The sequence below is a fragment of the Hyla sarda genome, chromosome 10, assembly GCF_029499605.1.
Source record: "Hyla sarda isolate aHylSar1 chromosome 10, aHylSar1.hap1, whole genome shotgun sequence".
NCBI lineage: Eukaryota > Metazoa > Chordata > Amphibia > Anura > Hylidae > Hyla > Hyla sarda.
Window position 1 is genome coordinate 26963244 of NC_079198.1, and position 20713 is coordinate 26983956.

General features: G+C 41.8%; 1 protein-coding gene across 1 annotated transcript in view; it reads left to right on the top strand.

The window, feature by feature from the left end:
• LOC130293190 (transient receptor potential cation channel subfamily M member 4-like) overlaps positions 1-20134 on the top strand; it is a 93825-nt gene extending 73691 nt beyond the window's left edge. Inside the window, exons 23-25 of the mRNA XM_056541691.1 lie at positions 703-775; positions 4939-5035; positions 19848-20134. Of these exons, the coding sequence (XP_056397666.1) occupies positions 703-775; positions 4939-5034 (169 nt within the window). The 3' untranslated portion in view covers position 5035; positions 19848-20134. The remainder of the gene's footprint in view (positions 1-702; positions 776-4938; positions 5036-19847) is intronic.
• The last annotated feature ends 579 nt before the right edge of the window (positions 20135-20713 follow it).

The following is a 20713-nucleotide window of genomic DNA, read 5'->3' on the forward strand; positions in this document are numbered from 1 at the left end:
TCAGGTCCGTATAGAGGTCAGAAACCCTGCATCAGTCTCCTGTTCACCCACACTATAACACGGTGTATCGGGTGACCATTTTCCTTTAACAAGGAACCAGGACGTACATTTACCCCAATGTCAACAAGGGGTTAATCTCTACGGGAGGTACAGACAGGGTGTAAAAGTTTTGACTTTCCAACCCCCTACTGCAGCTGTAAGCAGGCTGAAGGAGGCTAGGAGACCCTTGATTTCGAGATGTGTGGGCCCCAGAGGTGAAAAATGATGACATGTTCCCCTTTAAGCCTTTTGTAAGTGTTAATCCGAAGCCTTCACACTTTTTCCAAAGTAATGAAGTGGCGTGACCCAAATGCCATACTTTGTTATGTAAATTGCCTACTGTGTTATGTCTAAATTAGAAAAAATTGAAAAACAGAAAAGAGAGAATCCCTACGTTAGACACCTTTCTCTAAATTTCTGCATTAGACATGGCACATATTTGCCTGGAGCGTTCCTTGAAGATCTACAAATATATAACCATTTATTTCTGGTCTATTTGTATTAACGTTGCCATCTCCTTTGTAACCCTAATGAAACAAACTCCAGTGCATCCAATACAAAAATCATCTACATTTCCTGGTGTAACTCAGACACGATGAACACTTCTCTCATTGACAATCATTTCGTCTTCTTGGTAGTCACCACCTTTCTTAATTCCCATAGGGTTGACACAGCTTTGAAGCAACTCAATGAGTTTAAGGAACACGACCGAAAAATGAAAGCACTGGAAATGCAGGTACCTGTGGTGTCATGTTTGGGGGAGGTTGAAAAAGCTGTGGAGAAACATGAGTGCGTTTTATTTTTTCTAAAAAAAATAGCATCTCCACAGGTTATTTGTGGTATTGCAGCTCAGCAAATACTGTTATGGGGTCACTTACTAAGACCCTAATTGGCCTATATTTTTTCGAAGTCACTGCACACAGTGATTGTTGCATTTAGGATGCGATTTTCTCAGGATCTTACGGCTTTTTTTCACCGTCAAATTCCGTGGGCGCTCTGTTGGTGTGGTTTCCTAGGTGCACAGTTTACTAACAGTTTGCAAAACTTGCTCAGTTTTAACACAATGGCCAATCCAGTCGGGACCAGACGCAGGCAGCCGTACCAGTCTCAAAAGTGTGCCATCAGCTCTGTGAACATTAACCAGCGCTGGTATCTTCATAAATGCTGACCAGCTGTGCCACGTGTACACTGGTGCCCCTAACAGGCAAAAAAAATAATAATAAAATTATTAATAAATGACCCCTTAAGTGTTGTTTTGGCCACTGGTGGGTCTGTAGACACCTCTATTTGTAGTATTCAACAGCAGTGTAGACTATGCTAGTCCATAAAAAGTTATACAGTAAAAAAGAACGATATTATTTGTTACTATGGGAACCTATGGGCAATGTATCCTACTGTAGGCCTATGCAGTGGGATATGATGCAGCCTTCTATAGGAGATATATGTCAGGAGATTTTCCAAACATAAACTTTAACCCCTTAAGGACCCACAGTTTTCCGTTTTTGCACTTTCGTTTTTTCCTCCTTACCTTTAAAAAATCATAACTTTTTCAATTTTGCACCTAAAAATCCATGTGATGGCTTATTTTTTGCGCCACCAATTCTACTTTGTAATGACATCAGTCACTATACCCAAAAATCTATGGCAAAAAAAAAAAAACATCATTGTGCAACAAAATTGAAGAAAAAAACGCCATTTTGTAACTTTTGGGGGCTTCCGTTTCTATGCAGTAAATTTTTCAGTAAAAATGACACCTCTTTATTCTGTAGGTCCATACGATTAAAATGATACCCTACTTAGGTTGCATTCACACCTCATTTTCAGCCTACGGTTGCCGAATCCGGCTGGGGGAGGGGAAAACTGGGTGCTTTCGTACCCCAGTTGGACCGGTGCGGAAATCCATTTATTTTAATAAGTCAACTGGAGTCAAACGTTGACTCTGGTCGGGTAATTTTTTAACCATATCTGGTTTTGTGATCGTACCTAAAACTTTAGTATACTACGATTTTAGGTCCGGTCAGAAAATCGGATAGGGGTCAAAAATGAGCTGACCAGAGTCACCGTTTGACTCCGGTCGGCTCATTAAAGTAAATGGATTTCAGTGTCGGTCCGGCTGGGTAACGGGAGCACCTGGTTTTCCCCTCCCCAAGCCGGATCCGGCAACCGTAGGCTGAAAACGAGGTGTGAATGCAGCCTTATATAGGTTTGATTTTGTTGCACTTCTGAAAAAAATCCTAACTACATGCAGGAAAATGTATATGTTTAAAATTGTCATCTTCTGACCGCTGTAACTTTTTTATTTTTCCGCATACGGGGCGGTATGAGGGCTCATTTTTTTGTACCGTGATCTGAAGTTTTTAGCGGTACAATTTTTGTATTGATCAGACTTTTTAATTGCTTTTATTACATTTTTTATGATATTAAAAGTGACCAAAAATACGCTATCTTGGATTTTTGAATTTTTTTGCGCGTACGCCATTGACAGTGCGGTTTAATTAACGATATATTTTTATAATTCGGACATTTCCGCACCTGGCGATACCACATATGTTATTTTTATTTACACTGTTTTTGTTTGTTTTTTAAATGGGAAAACTTTTATTAGGGAAGGGGTTAAATGATCTTTATGAACTTTTTCCCCCCCTTTTTTTTTTGCAATGTTATAGCCCCCATAGGGAGCTATAACACTGCACACACTGATCTTTTACATTGATCATTGTTATCCCATAGGAAAACATTGATCAATGATTCTGCCGCTTGACTGCTCATGCCTGGATTTCAGGCACTGAGCAGTCATTCGGCGATCGGACACACAGGAGGAAGGTAGGGGCACTCCTTGTGTCCTGCACTTGTTTGAGACACCGCGTCTAAAGGGTTAATAGCGAGCGGCACCACGATCAGTGCCGCGGACTATTAGCCCCGGGTCCTGGCCATTGTTAGAAGCCGAGCCCGACCCGCTATGACGCGGGGCTACGTAGTGGCTCCGCGTTATATAAAGGGAGCAGACTCAGGGCGTACAGGTACGCCCTGGGTCCTTAACCCCTTAACGAGGAAGGACGTAAATGTACGTCCTGGTGATGCGGTACTTAACGCACCAGGACGTACATTTACATCCTAAGCATAACCGCGGGCATCGGAGCGATGCCCGGATTATGCGCGGCAGGTCGAATGATTGCTTTAAATAGTCACCTATGGGGACTATTAAAGTGTATAAATAAAAGTTAAAAAATAAAGTTAAAAAAAATGTGAAAAACCCCCTCTCCCAATAAAAACGTAAATTGACCCATTTTCCCTATTTCACCCCCAAAAAGGGTTAAAAAATATTTTATATACATATTTGGTATCGCCGCGTGCGTAAATATCTGAACTATTAAAATACAATTTTAATGATACCGTACGGTGAACGGCATGAACTTAAAAAAAATTCCAAAATAGCAGTTTTTTTTATAACATTTTATTCCCAAAAAATTAATAAGAAATGTATTAAAAGTTTTATATAAGCAAATATGGTATCAATAAAAAGTACAGATCACGGCACAAAAAATGAGCCCTCATACCGCCGCTTATACAGAAAAATGAAAAAGTTATAGGTCTTCAAAATAGGGGGATCTTAAAAGTACTAATTTGGTTAAAAAGTTTGTGATTTTTTTTAAGCACAACAGTAATAGAAAAGTATGTTATCATGGGTATCATTTTAATCTTATTGACCCAAAGAATAAATAACACATGTCACTTTTACCATAAATTGTACAGCGTGAAAACGAAACCTTCCAAAGTTAGCAACATTGCGGTTTTCTTTTTAATTTCCCCACACAAATAGTATTTTTTTGGTTGCACCATACATTTTATGGTAAAGTGAGTGCAGGCATTACAATGGACAACTGGTCGCGCAAAAAACAAACCCTCATACTAGTCTGTGGATGAAAATATAAAAGAGTTATGATTTTTTGAAGGCGAGGAGGAAAAAATGAAAACGTAAAAATAAAATTTTCTGCGTCCTTAAGGCCCAAAATGGGCTGCGTCCTTAAGAGGTATTCCATGAAAAAAACATTTTTTTTTCATATCAACTGGCTCTAGAATGTTGAACAGATTTATAAATTACTTCTTTTAAAAATCTTAATCCTTCCAGTACTTATCAGCTGCTGAATTTAAGTTGCTCATTTCTGTCTGACAACAGTGCTCTCTGCTGACACCTCTGTCTGTCTCACGAACTGTCCAGAGTAGGAAATGTTTGCTATGGGGATATGCTGCTACTCTGGAAAGTTCCTGAGACAGACAGACAGGTGTCAGCCGAGAGCACTGTGGTCAGACAGAAAACAACAACTCAACTTCAGCAGCTGATAAGTACTGGAAGAATTAAGATTTTTTAATATATGTTCAACTTTCTGGAGCCAGTTGATACCCCTTTAAACATAGGCTAAAAAACATGATGTGAATAGAGTTTAAGAAGTTACTATATGTTAGGCTCCCAGAACAGAATTTTGAGTAAATCTCCAGACTATCCTGTAAGCATGTTCCCTTTAATAAAAACCCCATGTGATCCTTCCACCTTTATCCTTGTGTGATCATAGTATCTGGAAGGTGACCGGAGGGTAGAATGAAGCTTGGCAAGGAACCATAAATGTTAATGTATGCCGGGCTTCTCCTATTACTCCACACAAAAGTGCTGTAACTTTCCAGTCAAAAAGAGATGATAAGGAGAAATAAAGGCATCATTTGTGTATATTTCATTAACCCTTTCAGGGAAGATGTCCTTTGGGTCCCCATTAGAGAATTGCTAGGACCAGCGCTAGGTCATAAATGTGTTGGTTGGTAAATTTAGGGCTTTAGTGACCACCCAAGGTGGTTTGTAGTAAATCTAATAACAATAAGTTACAAAAATGGAATTCTATATTTCAGGTGGAATACTGTAGTAAGGCACTTTCCTGGATAGTAGAAGCCCTTCAAAATAGTGACACAGTGAAAACTGACAAACCACCTCCTCTGTTTAAATAAGGTAAGTGTCAAACATGGGCATGGGGCCAGTCAGCATTAGGCATTGTATTCACATATATATTTGATGTGCAGGATTTGAAGCTGTGCTCAGTCATTTAGTTTACATTGGCATAAAATCTGCAGCTTTAAATCCTGCACCTCCAATATGCACAGGAGACTGTACATGTGAATACACCTTGAGGGTACGTTCCCACACGGCATATTTGCTGCGTATTTGCTGCTGCGTATTTTATTTTCCCTGTTAAAGTCAATGGGTAGGAAAATATGCAGCACCAAATACGCAGCAAATACGCAGCAAAATACGCCACGTGGGAATGCACCCTTAAAGGGGTACTCTGGTGAAAAACATTTTTTTTTTTCACATCAACTGGCTTCAGAAAGTTAAACAGATTTGTAAATTAATCTTTTTTTGCCTGACCTCAAGGAAAGTGTACAGGATTTTTTTTTGAAAAATATGAAGAATAATTGAATTATTGAAAACCGTGCTTCAATTGTAATATATATTCTTTACTTTATTAAAATTAACAGTATCTAATAAACTATCTTCACACTGGGCCCTTGTGTGAAAAATAGAATAGACAGTTCACAATTATTAATAATTGAAAAATAGAATAGACAGATCACAATTATTAATAATTGTGAACTGTCTATTCTATTTTTCACACAAGGGCCCAGTGTGAAGATAGTTTATTAGATACTGTTAATTTTAATAAAGTAAAGAATATATATTACAATTGAAGCACGGTTTTCAATAATTCAATTATTCTTCATATTTTTCAAAAAAAAATCCTGTACACTTTCCTTGAGGTCGGGCAAAATAGATTCATTTGTATTTATATTGTTTACACCTTGGGTATAGGTGTATGCCCATTAGACCTCGGTCAGTGTAGAAATCGTGAGCTGCACCATTCCTTTTTCTCTTTTAGATTTGTAAATTACTTTTATAAAAAAATCGTAATCCTCCCAGTACTTATCAGCTGCTGAAGTTGAGCCCAGTACCCCTTTAATGTGTTTTATTAGCAGCTCTAAAATATAAGGAAGTGGAGGCATACATAATATAGAGGCTGGCCGTGTGGCTATGGGGGCCCTAGTAGAGAAGGAGAGCAGTTCTCTTTTTTTCCAACCCCATTTCTACTAGGTGGTTAAAGGAGAAATACATTGAAAATTAACTTATTCCCTACCCACATGAAAAGACCTGAGTACAGCAATCGGGCATCATCAGTGCTCTCATAGAAATCCATGGAGCATGTGCTGTCTACCAGTAGATGACACACGCTCTTCAATGAGAGAGCCAGGGTCCTGTCCCGGAGATCGCGGGGGGTCCAACTGCTGGGATCAGTTACTGTACTTATCCCCTACCCTGTGGATACGGGATAAGTTTATTTTCACTAGAGTTCTCCCTTATAATTTCAGCAAGAAACTGCATTCTTAGCAAACAAGGGTCATAAAAGAGAGGCCGAAGCAAATATCAGGCCTTTCTACTGTATCTTTGCTAGTGGATCCCCTCTCTTCTATATACACCATTTTTAGAGAACTAATCCTAAGTGTAATGGGAGCAATAATAAAATATAATGTGTACAATAACATTATATGAGATTATAATACAACGCAGTATAAACCGTATGGAGGAGATTTATCATATCAAAACCTGTCTACATGGCTTTCAACAGCAGATTTTCGGCTGCAGAATTTCCAATGCAGAAAATCTGCCACATGACCTATTGAAGCCGAAATTCTGCTGTTAAAAATCTACTGCAGACAACAGTTGAGAGCCTGCCCCTATTTAAACTTGCACCAGGAAACCTGCAAGTAGATCTGCTCGTGTGAACGGACCTTTACACTGATATTCAGCCTCTGCGATCCAGACCCTTTTATTTATAACATATATATATATATATATATATATAGAGAGAGAGAGAGAGACACACACAGACATAGAGAGAGAGACATAGAGAGATACATAGAGAAAGAGAGAGAGACATAGAGAGAAAGACACACATAGAGAGAGAGACATAGAGAGAGCGAGACAGAGAGACATAGAGAGAGACATAGAGATATAGAGAGAGACACATAGAGACATAAAGAGAGAGACATAGAGAGAGACATACAGAGAGACATAGAGACATAGAATGTGTCGGCAGATAAGAACCATTTGGCCCATCTAGTCTGTCCAATTATCTGAATCCTATCAATAGTCCCTGGCCCTATCTTATATGAAGGATAGCCTTATGCTTATCCCATGCATGTTTAAACTCTTTCACTGTATTTGCAGCGACCACTTCTGCAGGAAGGCTATTCCATGCATCCACTACTCTCTCAGTAAAGTAATATTTCCTGATATTACTGCATAATCCTTTGTCCTTCTGATTTAAAACTACTGTATTTCCTATTGTTGTAGTTTTTCTTCTTTTTAATCTCCTCTCCTCCTTTACCATGTTGATTCCCTTTATGTATTTAAAAGTCTCTATCATATCCCCTCTGTCTCTTCTTTCTTCTATACATGTTAAGGTCCTTTAACCCCTTCAGGACCAAGCCCATTTTGGCCTTAAGGACCAGAGCGTTTTTTGCACATCTGACCACTGTCACTTTAAACATTAATAACTCTGGAATGCTTTTAGTTATCATTCTGATTCCGAGATTGTTTTTTCGTGACATATTCTACTTTAACATGGTGGTAAATTTTTGTGGTAACTTGCATCCTTTCCTTGTGAAAAATCCTAAAATTTGATGAAAAATTTGAAAATTTAGCATTTTTCTAACTTTGAAGCTCTCTGCTTGTAAGGAAAATGTATATTACAAATAAAAAAAAATGTTATTCACATATACAATATGTCTACTTTAGGTTTGCATCATAAAAGTGACGAGTTTTTACTTTTGGAAGACACCAGAGGGCTTCAAAGTTCAGCAGCAATTTTCCAATTTTTCACAAAATTTTCAAACTCACTATTTTTCAGGGACCAGTTCAGGTTTGAAGTGGATTTGAAGGGTCTTCATATTAGAAATACCCCACAAAAGACCCCATTATAAAAACTGCACTCCCCAAAGTATTCAAAATGACATTCAGTCATCATTTTAACCCTTTAGGTGTTTCACAGGAATAGAAGCAAAGTGAAGGAGAAAATTCACAATCTTCATTTTTTACACTCGCATGTTCTTGTAGACCCAATTTTTGGAATTTTTACAAGGGGTAAAAGGAGAAAATGTATACTTATATTTGTAGTCCAATTTCTCTCGAGTAAGCACATACCTCATATGTCTATGTAAATTGTTCGGCGGGCGCAGTAGAGGGCTCAGAAGGGAAAGAGCGACAAGGGGATTTTGGAGAGTACGTTTTTCTGAAATGGTTTTTGGGGGGCATGTTGCATTTAGGAAGCCCCTATGGTGCCAGAACAGCAAAAAACCCTCACATGGCATACCATTTTGGAAACTAGACCCCTTGAGGAACATCAAGGAATAAAGTGAGCCTTAATACCCCACAGGTGTTTCACGACTTTGGCATATGTAAAAAAAAAATTATTTTTTTTCACTAAAATGTGTGTTTCCCCCCAAATTTCACATTTTTCCAAGGGTTAATAGCAGGAAATACTCCCCAATATTTGTAACCCCTTCTCTTCTGAGTATGAAGGTACCCCATAAGTTGACCTGAAGGGCACTATGGGCGAACTACAATGCTCAGAAGAGAAGGAGTCATATTTGGCTTTTTGAGAGCAAATTTTGCTCGGGGGGCATATCGCATTTAGGAAGCCCCTATGGTGCCAGAACAGCAAAAAAAAAACACATGGCATACCATTTTGGAAACGAGACCCCTTGAGGAACGTAACAAGGGATACAGTGAGCATTTGCCCCCCACTGGTGTCTGACAGATCTTTGGAACAGTGGGCTGTACAAGTTTTCATTTTCACGGACCACTGTTCCAAAGATCTGTCAGACACCAGTGGGGTGTAAATTCTCACTGCACCCCTCATTACATTACGTGAGGGGTGTCGTTTACGAAATGGGGTCACATGTGGGGTTTTGTTTTTTTTGCGTTTGTCAAAACCGCTGTAACAATCAGCCACCCCTGTGCAAATCACCTCAAATGTACATGGCGCACTCTCCCTTCTGGGCCTTGTTGTGCGCCCCCAGAGCACTTTGTGCTCACATATGGGGTATCTCTGTAGTCGGGAGAAATTGCATTACAAATTTAGGGGGGCTTTTTTCCCTTTTACCTCTTGTGAAAATGTAAAGTATAGGGCAACATCAGCATGTTAGTGTAAAAAATGTAATTTTTTTACACTAACATTCTGGTGTAGACCCCAACATTTCCTTTTCATGAAGGGTTAAAGAAGAAAAAGCCCCCCAAACCTTGTAACACAATTTCTCCCGAGTACGGCGATACCCCATATGTGGCCCTAAACTGTTGCCTTGAAATACGACAGGGCTCCAAAGTGAGAGCGCCGTGCGCATTTGAGACCTAAATTAGGGATTTGCATAGGGGTGGACATAGGGGTATTCTACGCCAGTGATTCCCAAACAGGGTGCCTCCAGCTGTTGCAAAACTCCCAGCATGCGTGGACAGTCAACGGCTGTCCGGCAATACTGGGAGTTGTTGTTTTTCAACAGCTGGAGGCTCTGCTTTGGAAACATTGGTGTACCGGACGTTCTTATTGGGGGAGGGGGGCTGTGTAGGGGTATGTGTATATGTAGTGTTTTTAACTTTTTATTTTATTTTGTGTTAGTGTAGTGTAGTGTTTTTAGGGTACAGTCACATGGGCGGGGGATTACAGCGAGTTTCCCAGCGCAAAATTTGCTGCATCTCAAGATGCGAGAAACCCACTGTAAAAGCCTCGCCCATGTGAATGTACCCTGTACATTCACAGGGGGGGGGGAGGGGGTGCACCAGCTGTTGCAAAACCACAACTCCCAGCATGCATGGTCTGTTAGTGCATGCTTGGAGTTATAGTTTTGCAACAGCTGGAGGCACACAGGTTAGGAAACACTGAGTTAGAAACAGACAATGTTTCCCAACCAGTGTGTCTCCAGTTGTTGCAAAACTACAACTCCCAGCATGCCCAGACAGCTGAAGGGCATGCTGGGAGTTGTAGTTCGGCAACATCTGAAGGGCCAGATGTTCCTGAACTAAAACTCCCAGCATGCCTGGACAGTCAGTGCATACTGGGAGTTGTAGTTTTGCAACAGCTGGAAGAGAACAGATTGGAGACAATTATACAATGGTCTCCAAACTGGGGCCCTCCAGATGTTGCAAAACTACAACTCCCAGCATGCATGGTCTGTTAGTGCATGCTGGGAGTTATAGTTTTGCAACAGCTGGAGGCACACAGGTTAGGAAACACTGAGTTAGAAACAATGTTTCCCAACCAGTGTGTCTCCAGTTGTTGCAAAACTACAACTCCCAGCATGCCCAGACAGCTGAAGGGCATGCTGGGAGTTGTAGTTCGGCAACATCTGAAGGGCCAGATGTTGCTGAACTAAAACTCCCAGCATGCCTGGACAGTCAGTGCATACTGGGAGTTGTAGTTTTGCAACAGCTGGAAGAGCACAGATTGGAGACCATTATACAATGGTCTCCAAACGGGGGCCCTCCAGATGTTGCAAAACTACAACTCCCAGCATGCCCAGACAGCCAAAGGCTGTCTAGGCATGCTGGGAGTTGTAGTTTTCAGACTCCTAGAAGCAGCAGTGAAGATCTTCACTGCTGCCTCTGAGGACCACATACTTACCCGTCGCTGCTCGTCCACGTGGCCGGTCCCGCGCTGCTCCTCGGTCCCGCCGCTGGATCAGGTAAGTCCGCCGGTCCCCACGTGTTCCCCCCGTGTGCCACAGGTCCCCGCGAGCCCCCGCAGCCATCGTCCCCCGTTCTGCCCGACTTCCAGGGGCGGGCAGTGCGGGGGATCTGAACTTTCACCCCAGATCACTGTGATTGGTCCACAGGGACCAATCACAGTGATCGCTGACCAGGACCATCAATGGATGGTCCTGGGGGTGAAGCAGAAGTTGTCCCCTGCTGGAAACAGCGGGACTTCTGCCAGTTAACCCGTGCGATGCTGCGCATCGCCGGGTTAACTGAATGTCATTTATAAACGCCGGGATGCGCGAACGCACTGCACAACCCGGCGTTTATATATGACATTCTGCGGGAAGGGGTTAACCTTTCTTGGTAAGTTTTATAAAGAAATCTATGTACTAGTTTAGTATCTTCTCTGAACTCTCTCTAGAGTATCTATATCCTCTTGGCGATACGGCCTCCAGTACTGCGCACAATACTCCAAGTGAGGTCTCACCAGTGTTCTGTACAGCGGCATGAGCACTTCCTTCTTTCTACCATTCTTCTAGTTTGCCTAAATCCTTTTCCATTTGGAGGATCCCTCCAGGAACATCTACCCTGTTACATATCTTTATGTCATCAGCAAAAAGACAAACCTTACCAGCGAGACCTTTTGCAACATCACTAATGAAGATATTAAACAAAATTGATCCCAATACAGATCCCTGAGGTCCCCACTGGTAACAAGACCTTGCTCTGAATATTCTCCATTGACTACAACCCTCTGTTGTCTGTCCTTCAGCCACTGCCTCATCCAGTCAACAATACGGGAGTCCAAGCTCAATGACTGTAGTTTATTGATAAGTTTTCTATGTGGGACAGTGTCAAAAGCCTTACTAAAATCTAGATATGCGATGTCTACTGCCCCTCCGCCATCTATTATTTTAGTCACCCAATCCCAAAAAATTGGTAAAATTTGTTTGACATGATCTCCCTGAAGTAAACCCATGTTGTTTTTCATCTTGCAATCCATGGGATTTTAGATGTTCCACAATCCTATCCTTTAGTAGGGTTTCCATTAATTTCCCCATAATTGATGTCAGACTAACTGGCCTATAGTTTTTTGATTCCTCCCTATTACCTTTCTTGTGAATGGGCACGACATTTGTTAATTTCCAATCTTCCGGGACGACTCCTGTTACCAGTGAATGGTTAAATAAATCTGTTAACAGTTTTCCTTGTTCACCGCTAAGCTCTTTTACTAATTTTGGGTGTCTCCCATCAGGCCCCTGTGACTTAACTTTAGGCAGCAAACGTAGAACCTCTTCCTCTGTAAAGACACATGCATCAAACTATTCATTAGTCTTCCTACCTAATTGAGGTCCTTTTCCTTCTTTTTCTTCTGTAAAAACTGAACAAAAGTATTAATTAAGGCAGTCGGGTAGCCCTTTATTCTCTTCTACATACCTTCCTTCCTTTGTTTTTAATTTAGTTATTCCTTGTTTTACCGTATATACTCGAGTATAAGCCGAGTTTTTCAGCACGATTTTTCGTGCTGAAAACACCCCCCTTATACTCGAGTGAACTCTCGACCCGCAGTGGTCTTCAACCTGCGGACCTCCAGAGGTTTCAAAACTACAACTCCCAGCAAGCCCGGGCAGCCATCGGCTGTCCGGGCTTGCTGGGAGTTGTAGTTTTGAAACCTCCGGAGGTCCGCAGGTTGAAGACCACTGCGGCCTTCGACATCATCCAGCCCCCTCTCACCTCCCTTTAGTTCTGTACAGTACTCACCTCCGCTCGGCGCTGGTCCGGTGCTGCAGGACTGTCCGGAGAGGAGGTGGTCCGGTGGGATAGTGGTTCCGGGCTGCTATCTTCACCGGGGAGGCCTCTTCAAAGCGCTTCGGGCCCGGCCCCAGAATAGTCGCGTTGCCTTGACAACGACGCAGAGGTACGTTCATTGCCAACGTACTTCTGCGTCATTGTCAAGGCAACGCCTCTATTCCGGGCCAGAAGCGCGGAGAAGAGGCGCCCCCAGTGAAGATAGCAGCCCGGAACCACTATCCCACCGGACGACCTACTCACCGGACAGCCCTGCAGCACCGGACAGTCCTGCAGCACCGGACCAGCGCCGAGCGGAGGTGAGTACTGTACAGAACTAAAGGGGGGTGAGAGGGGGCTGGATGATGTCGAAGGCCGCAGTGGTCTTCAACCTGCGGACCTCCGGAGGTTTCAAAACTACAACTCCCAGCAAGCCCGGACAGCCGATGGCTGCCCGGGCTTGCTGGGAGTTGTAGTTTTGAAACCTCTGGAGGTCCGCAGGTTGAAGACCACTGAGGGTGGATGATGAGAAGAGGATGATGAAGGGGGGGTGTGGGATGGGATTGCTTGGGGAGAAGATGGCTAGAAGGGTGGAGGAGTGTTTAAACTAGGGACTTGGGGGGAGGGAACCTACAACATAGAGGGGGAAGATAGTGTAGATAGAGAGGGGGGACTTATAAATGTACCTGGGGGTGGAGCGGAGGGAGGGGTTAGAATAGTTAATAGGAATAAGCTTCATAGAAAAATAAAACTTACACCCTTGAATCCCATTAACCCCAATAACATAAAGGATGGAAATGTAAAGTGTATGTTCACAAATGCCAGAAGCCTAGCAAATAAAATGGGGGAGCTTGAGGCCTTGATACTGGAGGAACATATTGCTATAATTGGGGTCACTGAGACATGGCTGGACTCCTCACATGACTGGGCTGTTAATCTGCAGGGGTTTACATTGTTTCGCAAGGATAGAATGAACAGAAAAGGTGGTGGAGTCTGTCTGTATGTAAGAAGTGGTATGAAAGTCAGTGTGAATGATGCCATAGTGTGTGATGATTCTGAGGAGGTGGAATCACTGTGGGTAGAATTACAAAAGGAGGGAAATACTGAAAAAATAATATTTGGGGTAATCTACAGACCCCCTAATATCACTGAAGAGATAGAAGTTCGGCTTCATAAACAAATAGAGAGGGCCGCCCGGGCCGGTACAGTGGTAATAATGGGAGATTTTAACTATCCAGATATAGATTGGGGTCCGGGGTTGGCTAAAACTACAAAGGGGCGACAATTCCTAAATTTATTGCAGGATAATTTTATGGGCCAGTTTGTGGAGGACCCAACAAGAAGTGATGCCTTGTTGGATCTGATCATTTCCAACAACGCAGAACTGGTTGGTAATGTAACTGTGCGGGAAAACCTTGGTAATAGCGACCACAATATAGTTACTTTTGACTTAAAATGTAGAAAACAAAGACAGGCGGGGAAGGCAAAAACATATAACTTTAAAAAGGCAAATTTCCCTGGGCTGAGGGCTGCACTACAGGACATAGACTGGGGGGAGGTGTTGTCAAATACTGATACAGAAGGTAAATGGGACATCTTTAAATCAACTCTAAATAACTATACAGCTAAATATATACCAAAGGGGAACAAATATAAACGATTAAAACTAAATCCTACATGGCTGACACATGATGTTAAAAGAGCAATAAACAACAAAAAAATAGCCTTCAAAAAATACAAATCTGATGGGTCAGCGATAACATTTAAACAGTACAAAGAGCTTAATAAAATCTGTAAAAATGTAATAAAAACAGCAAAAATTCAAAATGAGAGACAGGTGGCCAAAGAAAGCAAAACTAATCCTAAATATTTTTTTAGATATATAAATGCAAAAAAACCGAGGACAGAGCATGTAGGACCCCTTAATAATGATAATGGGGAGGTTGTCACAGGCGATCAAGAGAAGGCGGAGCTACTGAATGGGTTCTTTAGTTCTGTATACACTATGGAAGAAGGAGCTGACATTGGCCAGGTCAGTGCTGGTAACACATCATGTAATGTACTGAACTGGCTTAATGTAGAGATGGTACAAGGTAAGTTAAGTGATATAAATGTAAGCAAATCCCCAGGACCGGATGGACTACACCCAAGAGTTCTTAGAGAGGTAAGTTCAGCAATATCTGTACCCCTGTTCATGATATTTAGAGATTCTCTGGTGTCTGGTGTTGTGCCAAGGGACTGGCGCAAGGCGAATGTGGTGCCAATCTTCAAAAAGGGCTCTAGGTCTTCCCCAGGAAACTATAGACCGGTAAGTTTAACGTGCATTGTGGGTAAATTGTTTGAAGGACTTATAAGGGATTACATACAGGAATACATAGGGGATAATTGTATTATAAGTGATAGCCAGCATGGGTTTACTAAGGATAGAAGTTGTCAAACCAATCTAATTTGCTTTTATGAAGAGGTGAGTAGAAGCCTTGACAGAGGAATGGCTGTGGATATAGTGTTTCTGGATTTTGCTAAAGCGTTTGATACTGTCCCTCATAGACGTCTGACAGGTAAGTTAAGGTCTTTGGGTTTGGAAGTTTTAGTTTGTTACTGGATTGAACACTGGCTCATGGATCGTACCCAGAGAGTGGTGGTCAATGATTCGTACTCTGATTGGTCCCCGGTTATTAGTGGTGTACCCCAAGGTTCAGTACTGGGCCCGCTGCTGTTTAATTTATTTATCAATGATATAGAGGATGGTATTAACAGCTCTGTTTCTATCTTTGCAGATGACACCAAGATTTGTAGCACGGTACAGTCTATAGAGGATGTGCATAAGTTACAAGATGACTTGGATAGACTAAGTGTCTGGGCATCCACTTGGCAAATGAGGTTCAATGTGGATAAATGTAAAGTTATGCATCTGGGTACTAATAACCTGCATGCATCGTATGTCTTAGGGGGGATTAAACTGGCAGAGTCACTGGTAGAGAAGGATCTGGGTGTACTTGCAGATCACAGACTACAGAATAGCATGCAATGTCAGGCTGCTGCTTCCAAAGCCGGCAGGATATTGTCATGTATCAAAAGAGGCATGGACTCAAGGGACAGGGACATAATACTCCCCCTTTATAAATCATTGGTACGGCCTTACCTGGAATATGCTGTTCAGTTTTGGGCACCTGTCCATAAAAGGGATACTGCGGAGTTGGAAAGGGTGCAGAGACGCGCGACTAAACTAATATGGGGCATGGAACATCTTAGCTATGAGGAGCGATTAAAGGAGTTACAACTGTTTAGTCTTGAGAAGAGACGTTTAAGGGGGGATATGATAAACGTATATAAGTATATTAATGGCCCATACAAAAAATATGGAGAAAAACTGTTCCAGGTTAAACCCCCCCAAAGGACGAGGGGGCACTCCCTCCGTCTGGAGAAGAAAAAGTTTAGTCTCAAGGGGCGACACGCCTTCTTTACCGTGAGGACTGTGAATTTATGGAACGGTCTACCTCAGGAACTGGTCACAGCAGGAACAATTAACAGCTTTAAAACGGGATTAGATACATTCCTGGAACAAAATAACATTAATGCTTATGAAGAAATATAAAATCTCATCCCTTCCCCAATATCGCGCCACACCCCTACCCCTTAATTCCCTGGTTGAACTTGATGGACATATGTCTTTTTTCGACCGTACTAACTATGTAACTATGTAACTATGAAGGGGGGTGGGGATGATGACAAGGGGATGATGAAGGGGGGTGTGTGGAATGATTACAAGGGGATGATGAAGGGGGGTGGGGATGATGACAAGGGGATGATGAAGGGGGGTGGGGATGATGACAAGGGGATGATGAAGGGGGGATGTGTGGGATGATGACAAGGGGATGATGACAGGTGATGATGATGAGGGTCTGGATGATGACAGGCGGTGATGATGATGAGGATGTTAATGACGGGTCTGGATGATGACAGGGGGGGGATGATGTATTTCCCACCCTAGGCTTATACTCGAGTCAATAACTTTTCCTGGGATTTTGGGTTGAAATTAGGGGTCTCGGCTTATACTCGGGCCGGCTTATACTCGAGTATATACGGTAATTTCCTTTTTTCATTTATAAATCTGAAGAAGGTCTTATCCCCTTTTTTCACAGACTGAGCTAATTTTTCTTCTGCCTGCACTCTAGAAGTTTTTATAACTTACTTGGCCACTTACAGCCTAATCTTGTAGATTTCCCTATCTTCATTGCTCTGTTTTTCATATTTTTTATAATTACTAAATGCTAGCTTCTTGTTTTTTTTTATGATTTTGGCCACTTCTGCTGAGTACCACAGGTTTCTTCCTTTTTCTGCTTTTACTGACAAGTTTAATACAATTTTCTGTTGCCTTCAATAATGCATCTTTTAAGTAGTCCCATTTCTCCTGGACTCAATGTAATCCGTTCCAGTCTGATAGGGACTCATTTATAACTAATCTTATTTTTGAAAAGTCGTTTTTTCTAAAATCTAAAACTTTTGTTTTTTTGTGATGTGACTCCGTCACTGTTCTTATATTAAACCAAACTGACTGGTGATCACTAGATCCCAAGCTTTTAGCTACAGTAAAAACATATACCAAATCCCCATTTGTACTCCTGGCAGAACTAGCTATTTTGGTTTTCCAGTTTATATCCAGAAGATTGAAGTATCCCATAATGATAACTTATCCTTTCATTGTCATTTTAGCTATTTCTTCAACTGGTAGATCATCTAATTCTTTATCTTGCCCAGGTGGTCTATATATCACACCTACACGAGTTACTGTCTGATTACCAAACTGCAACATAACCCAAACTGACTCTATGTTTGCCTCACTAACTTGTATTAGGTTAGATTTTATGCTATCTTTCACATACAGGGCAACCCCTTCCCCTTTCTTGCCTTCTCTGTCTCTTCTGTATAAAGAGTATCCTGGTATCGATATGTCCCAGTCCTTACTTTCATTAAACCATGTCTCAGTAACAGCCACTAAATCAACATTCTCAGATGTCATTATTGACCCAAGTTCATTGATTTTATTACCCAAACTTCAAGCATTTGTAGACAGGACTCAGAGCTTGTCATTTCTTAACTTCTGTGCTACTTACATGTTCTGGCATTGTTTCAGGGGACAATTGGACTCATAGATTATTATTCTTTTGCCCCCCCCCCCCTTGTTCACTGAGTACATTCATTTCCTTGAGAGAAAGATGCAAACCATCTTTTTTGTACAGTTCCTTTCTATTCCAAGTAGAGCTATCATGAGACACAAAGCCAAATCCTTGCACTTGACACCATTTACTAAGCCATAAGTTGAACTCCTTAATGGGCCTCTACCTATCGTTCTGAATGTTATGCACAGGCAGAACATCAGAAAATGAAACGGTGGATGCAAAATCCTGGACATCATTACCAAGTGTGATAAAAGATTCCCTCACCTCTGAAACTTCATTGCAAGCCAGGTCATTTGTCCATAGATGGACAAGAACATCCATGTCCCCTTCCTGCTTTGCTTGCTTAACAATATTAAGAATACGTCTTCTATCTCTTCTAGCAGTACCACCAGGGAGACATCTCACAAAACCATTTTCCTTAAGCTCCACACTTCTTATGATTGAATCACCCAGCAACAGCTGCTTCCTTTCAGACTTCACTTTATCTATTTGTTTGGCTTGGCTGCAGTCTTGCATACATTAGACATAGGAGTTGATGTTACCTCACCCTTTGTGCTTGAGCCAATATCCATGTTGCCCTTACATTCTGAAAGTGCTGCAAATGAATTATGGAGAACCACAGACTGTGGAACATGTCTTCTATCCACAACTCTAAGTCCAGAACCTACAGTAACCCATCTGCCATTTCTAGGGGTCCTCTGTGGCAGGGGCATTGCAGCAGTCCCAGTCTGAGTTTAACAGAATTTAAACATCTCAGACTTCAAAAATTTCCTGCTGCAGTAAGGAGAACTGTTTACAGATCTGACAGCATCCAAACCTCCAAAGAGTGGAACATACATGATCCCCTCATGTTCCCAACTATGTTGGAGGGGATGCGGGTTGACAGGCACCATAAGTCACATTTTCTGGTCATGTCCTGCACTTCACACATTGAAAAAAGGCGTGGAGGAATTAGTACAACTGGTTTCACACAAGTCATTATCCATATCCAGCAAACTTGTACTTTTAAACATAGGCCTTCACACAGCAGACGCCGCTTATAGAACACCTTTATGCCATATCCTAATAGCCTACAGATCCCAACTTGCAGCTAGGTGGAAATCCTCTTCTGTCCCTTCTACAGCTGACATTATAGAAGCAGTCAAGTCCAATTGTTTTTACGAAACGACGTACGCTTGGAAGCTAAACAACAGACGGACCTGCGAGTCAAGATGGAAGACCTGGACGAAGCACTATCCACTGGGCTAGGTGTTGCTAATTAACCATGCACATCACTTCTATCACGGTTTTATTAGATTTCATGCTGTTCTGGGATCCATTCCATTAAATTATGTTCATCCTATATTATTAAATGGTACTACTCTAACTACCCATTACTACTTATGATTACTGGGTGTCACACTTTGCACATATTTTCGGTGAGTCTTCCTGTGACGAGAGAGGGGAGGACTACGGGATCCAGTAAGGAAAAATCCTATTCTTCGCTGCAGAGTTATAGGTATGACTATAAAATACTTTAAAATTGCTTATGTGATGTTTTTATTTTTCAAGATGACCTATAATGATCTACCGGATGTGTCTATAATATCCGCAACATCCAAAGACATTATTCTGCAAATTAATATTTCTACATACAGCTGAGTGATCGCTTTAGTAATATTTATATAACTGTGTTATATTTGTTATGTATTGTTCCTTGGCCACGTGGTTTTCTTTGGCCAATCTTTCCATTGTTGTAAATTTCTCAAAAAAAGAAATCCAATAAAAATTATTTCAACCAAAGAGTGGAACATGAAATAAATGCACAACAATTCCTGCACTGAACCAAGTCTGACATTTTAAAGAGGAGGAAATTAAAAACAAACAAATAAAATCTTACTTTTTAGATTGTATGCACCTCCAGCCTACCTCCTGACTATCTCCTGCAATATCTCTCCAATGCCTTTAAAATAGCAACACTATGAATATGCAGCCAATCAAAATTACAAATTTAACAAAAAAAAATGTAAAAAACTGTATAATTTCTAAAATGTATTTTGTTCATATTCTAGGTGGAAGAAGTCTTCAATCAGTGGGACACCTAATATTGTTTACTGCCAATTTTATGGACAGCACCACTACCTGCCCTGTGTCTTACACTTTATAATCTGGTTCTGGTTGCGGTTAATGGGCAACCAGTCCCCAGACATGGATACTGGGAGCCAACCATTAAGTTGGGAGAGCATGTACCTAGCAGGCAGGGTGTGATTGTAACTAATGTGACAGATAAAGAAAGAGCATTATGAAAAACTGTTTTGTTGAAATAGTAGATGCCTGGCATGCCTCTCTTCCCCATATGTCCCCTTCAGGCCAGCAGGCCAGCAGCACCACTTGAAAGTTCTACAACGGAGCGGAAGTTTGCCAACAAGCAAGGTGAAATCTGCAGAGTCTGAGTACAAGACATTCGGTCGGTGACCTTGCAACCCAGCACAGAGACTATCATCTGGTGTCGTGCACGTCCTGGAGTCAAGAATAGAGACTATCAAGCCCTGCTGGAGCCTCTGCAACTAGAAGACCACCCTCTTGTCCAAGCTGTGAAAAGCCTTGTCACCGTTACCAAGGGGAGAATTCCAGTCCGGTTAGTCAACCTGTCTGATGCGGCTACTGTGTTACCCAAATACACCCCAGTAGCCCAGTTGTATCTTATAGAGCCAAAAGACATCTTAACAGAACGTATGGTGGCCCAACAGCGTGCAGCCCAAGTGGCTGAAGGATCCAGTACGAGTCCTCCTGAGCCCTGGTGGGCACAACTCCAAGTTGGAGACGACGCTACCCCAAGGGACCAAGTCAAAGGAAGTCATCATTGTCGCCAAAAGGTACCATGAAGCTTTTAGAAAACACCCCACAGATTTCGGGCTTACGTCTCTGATCCAACACC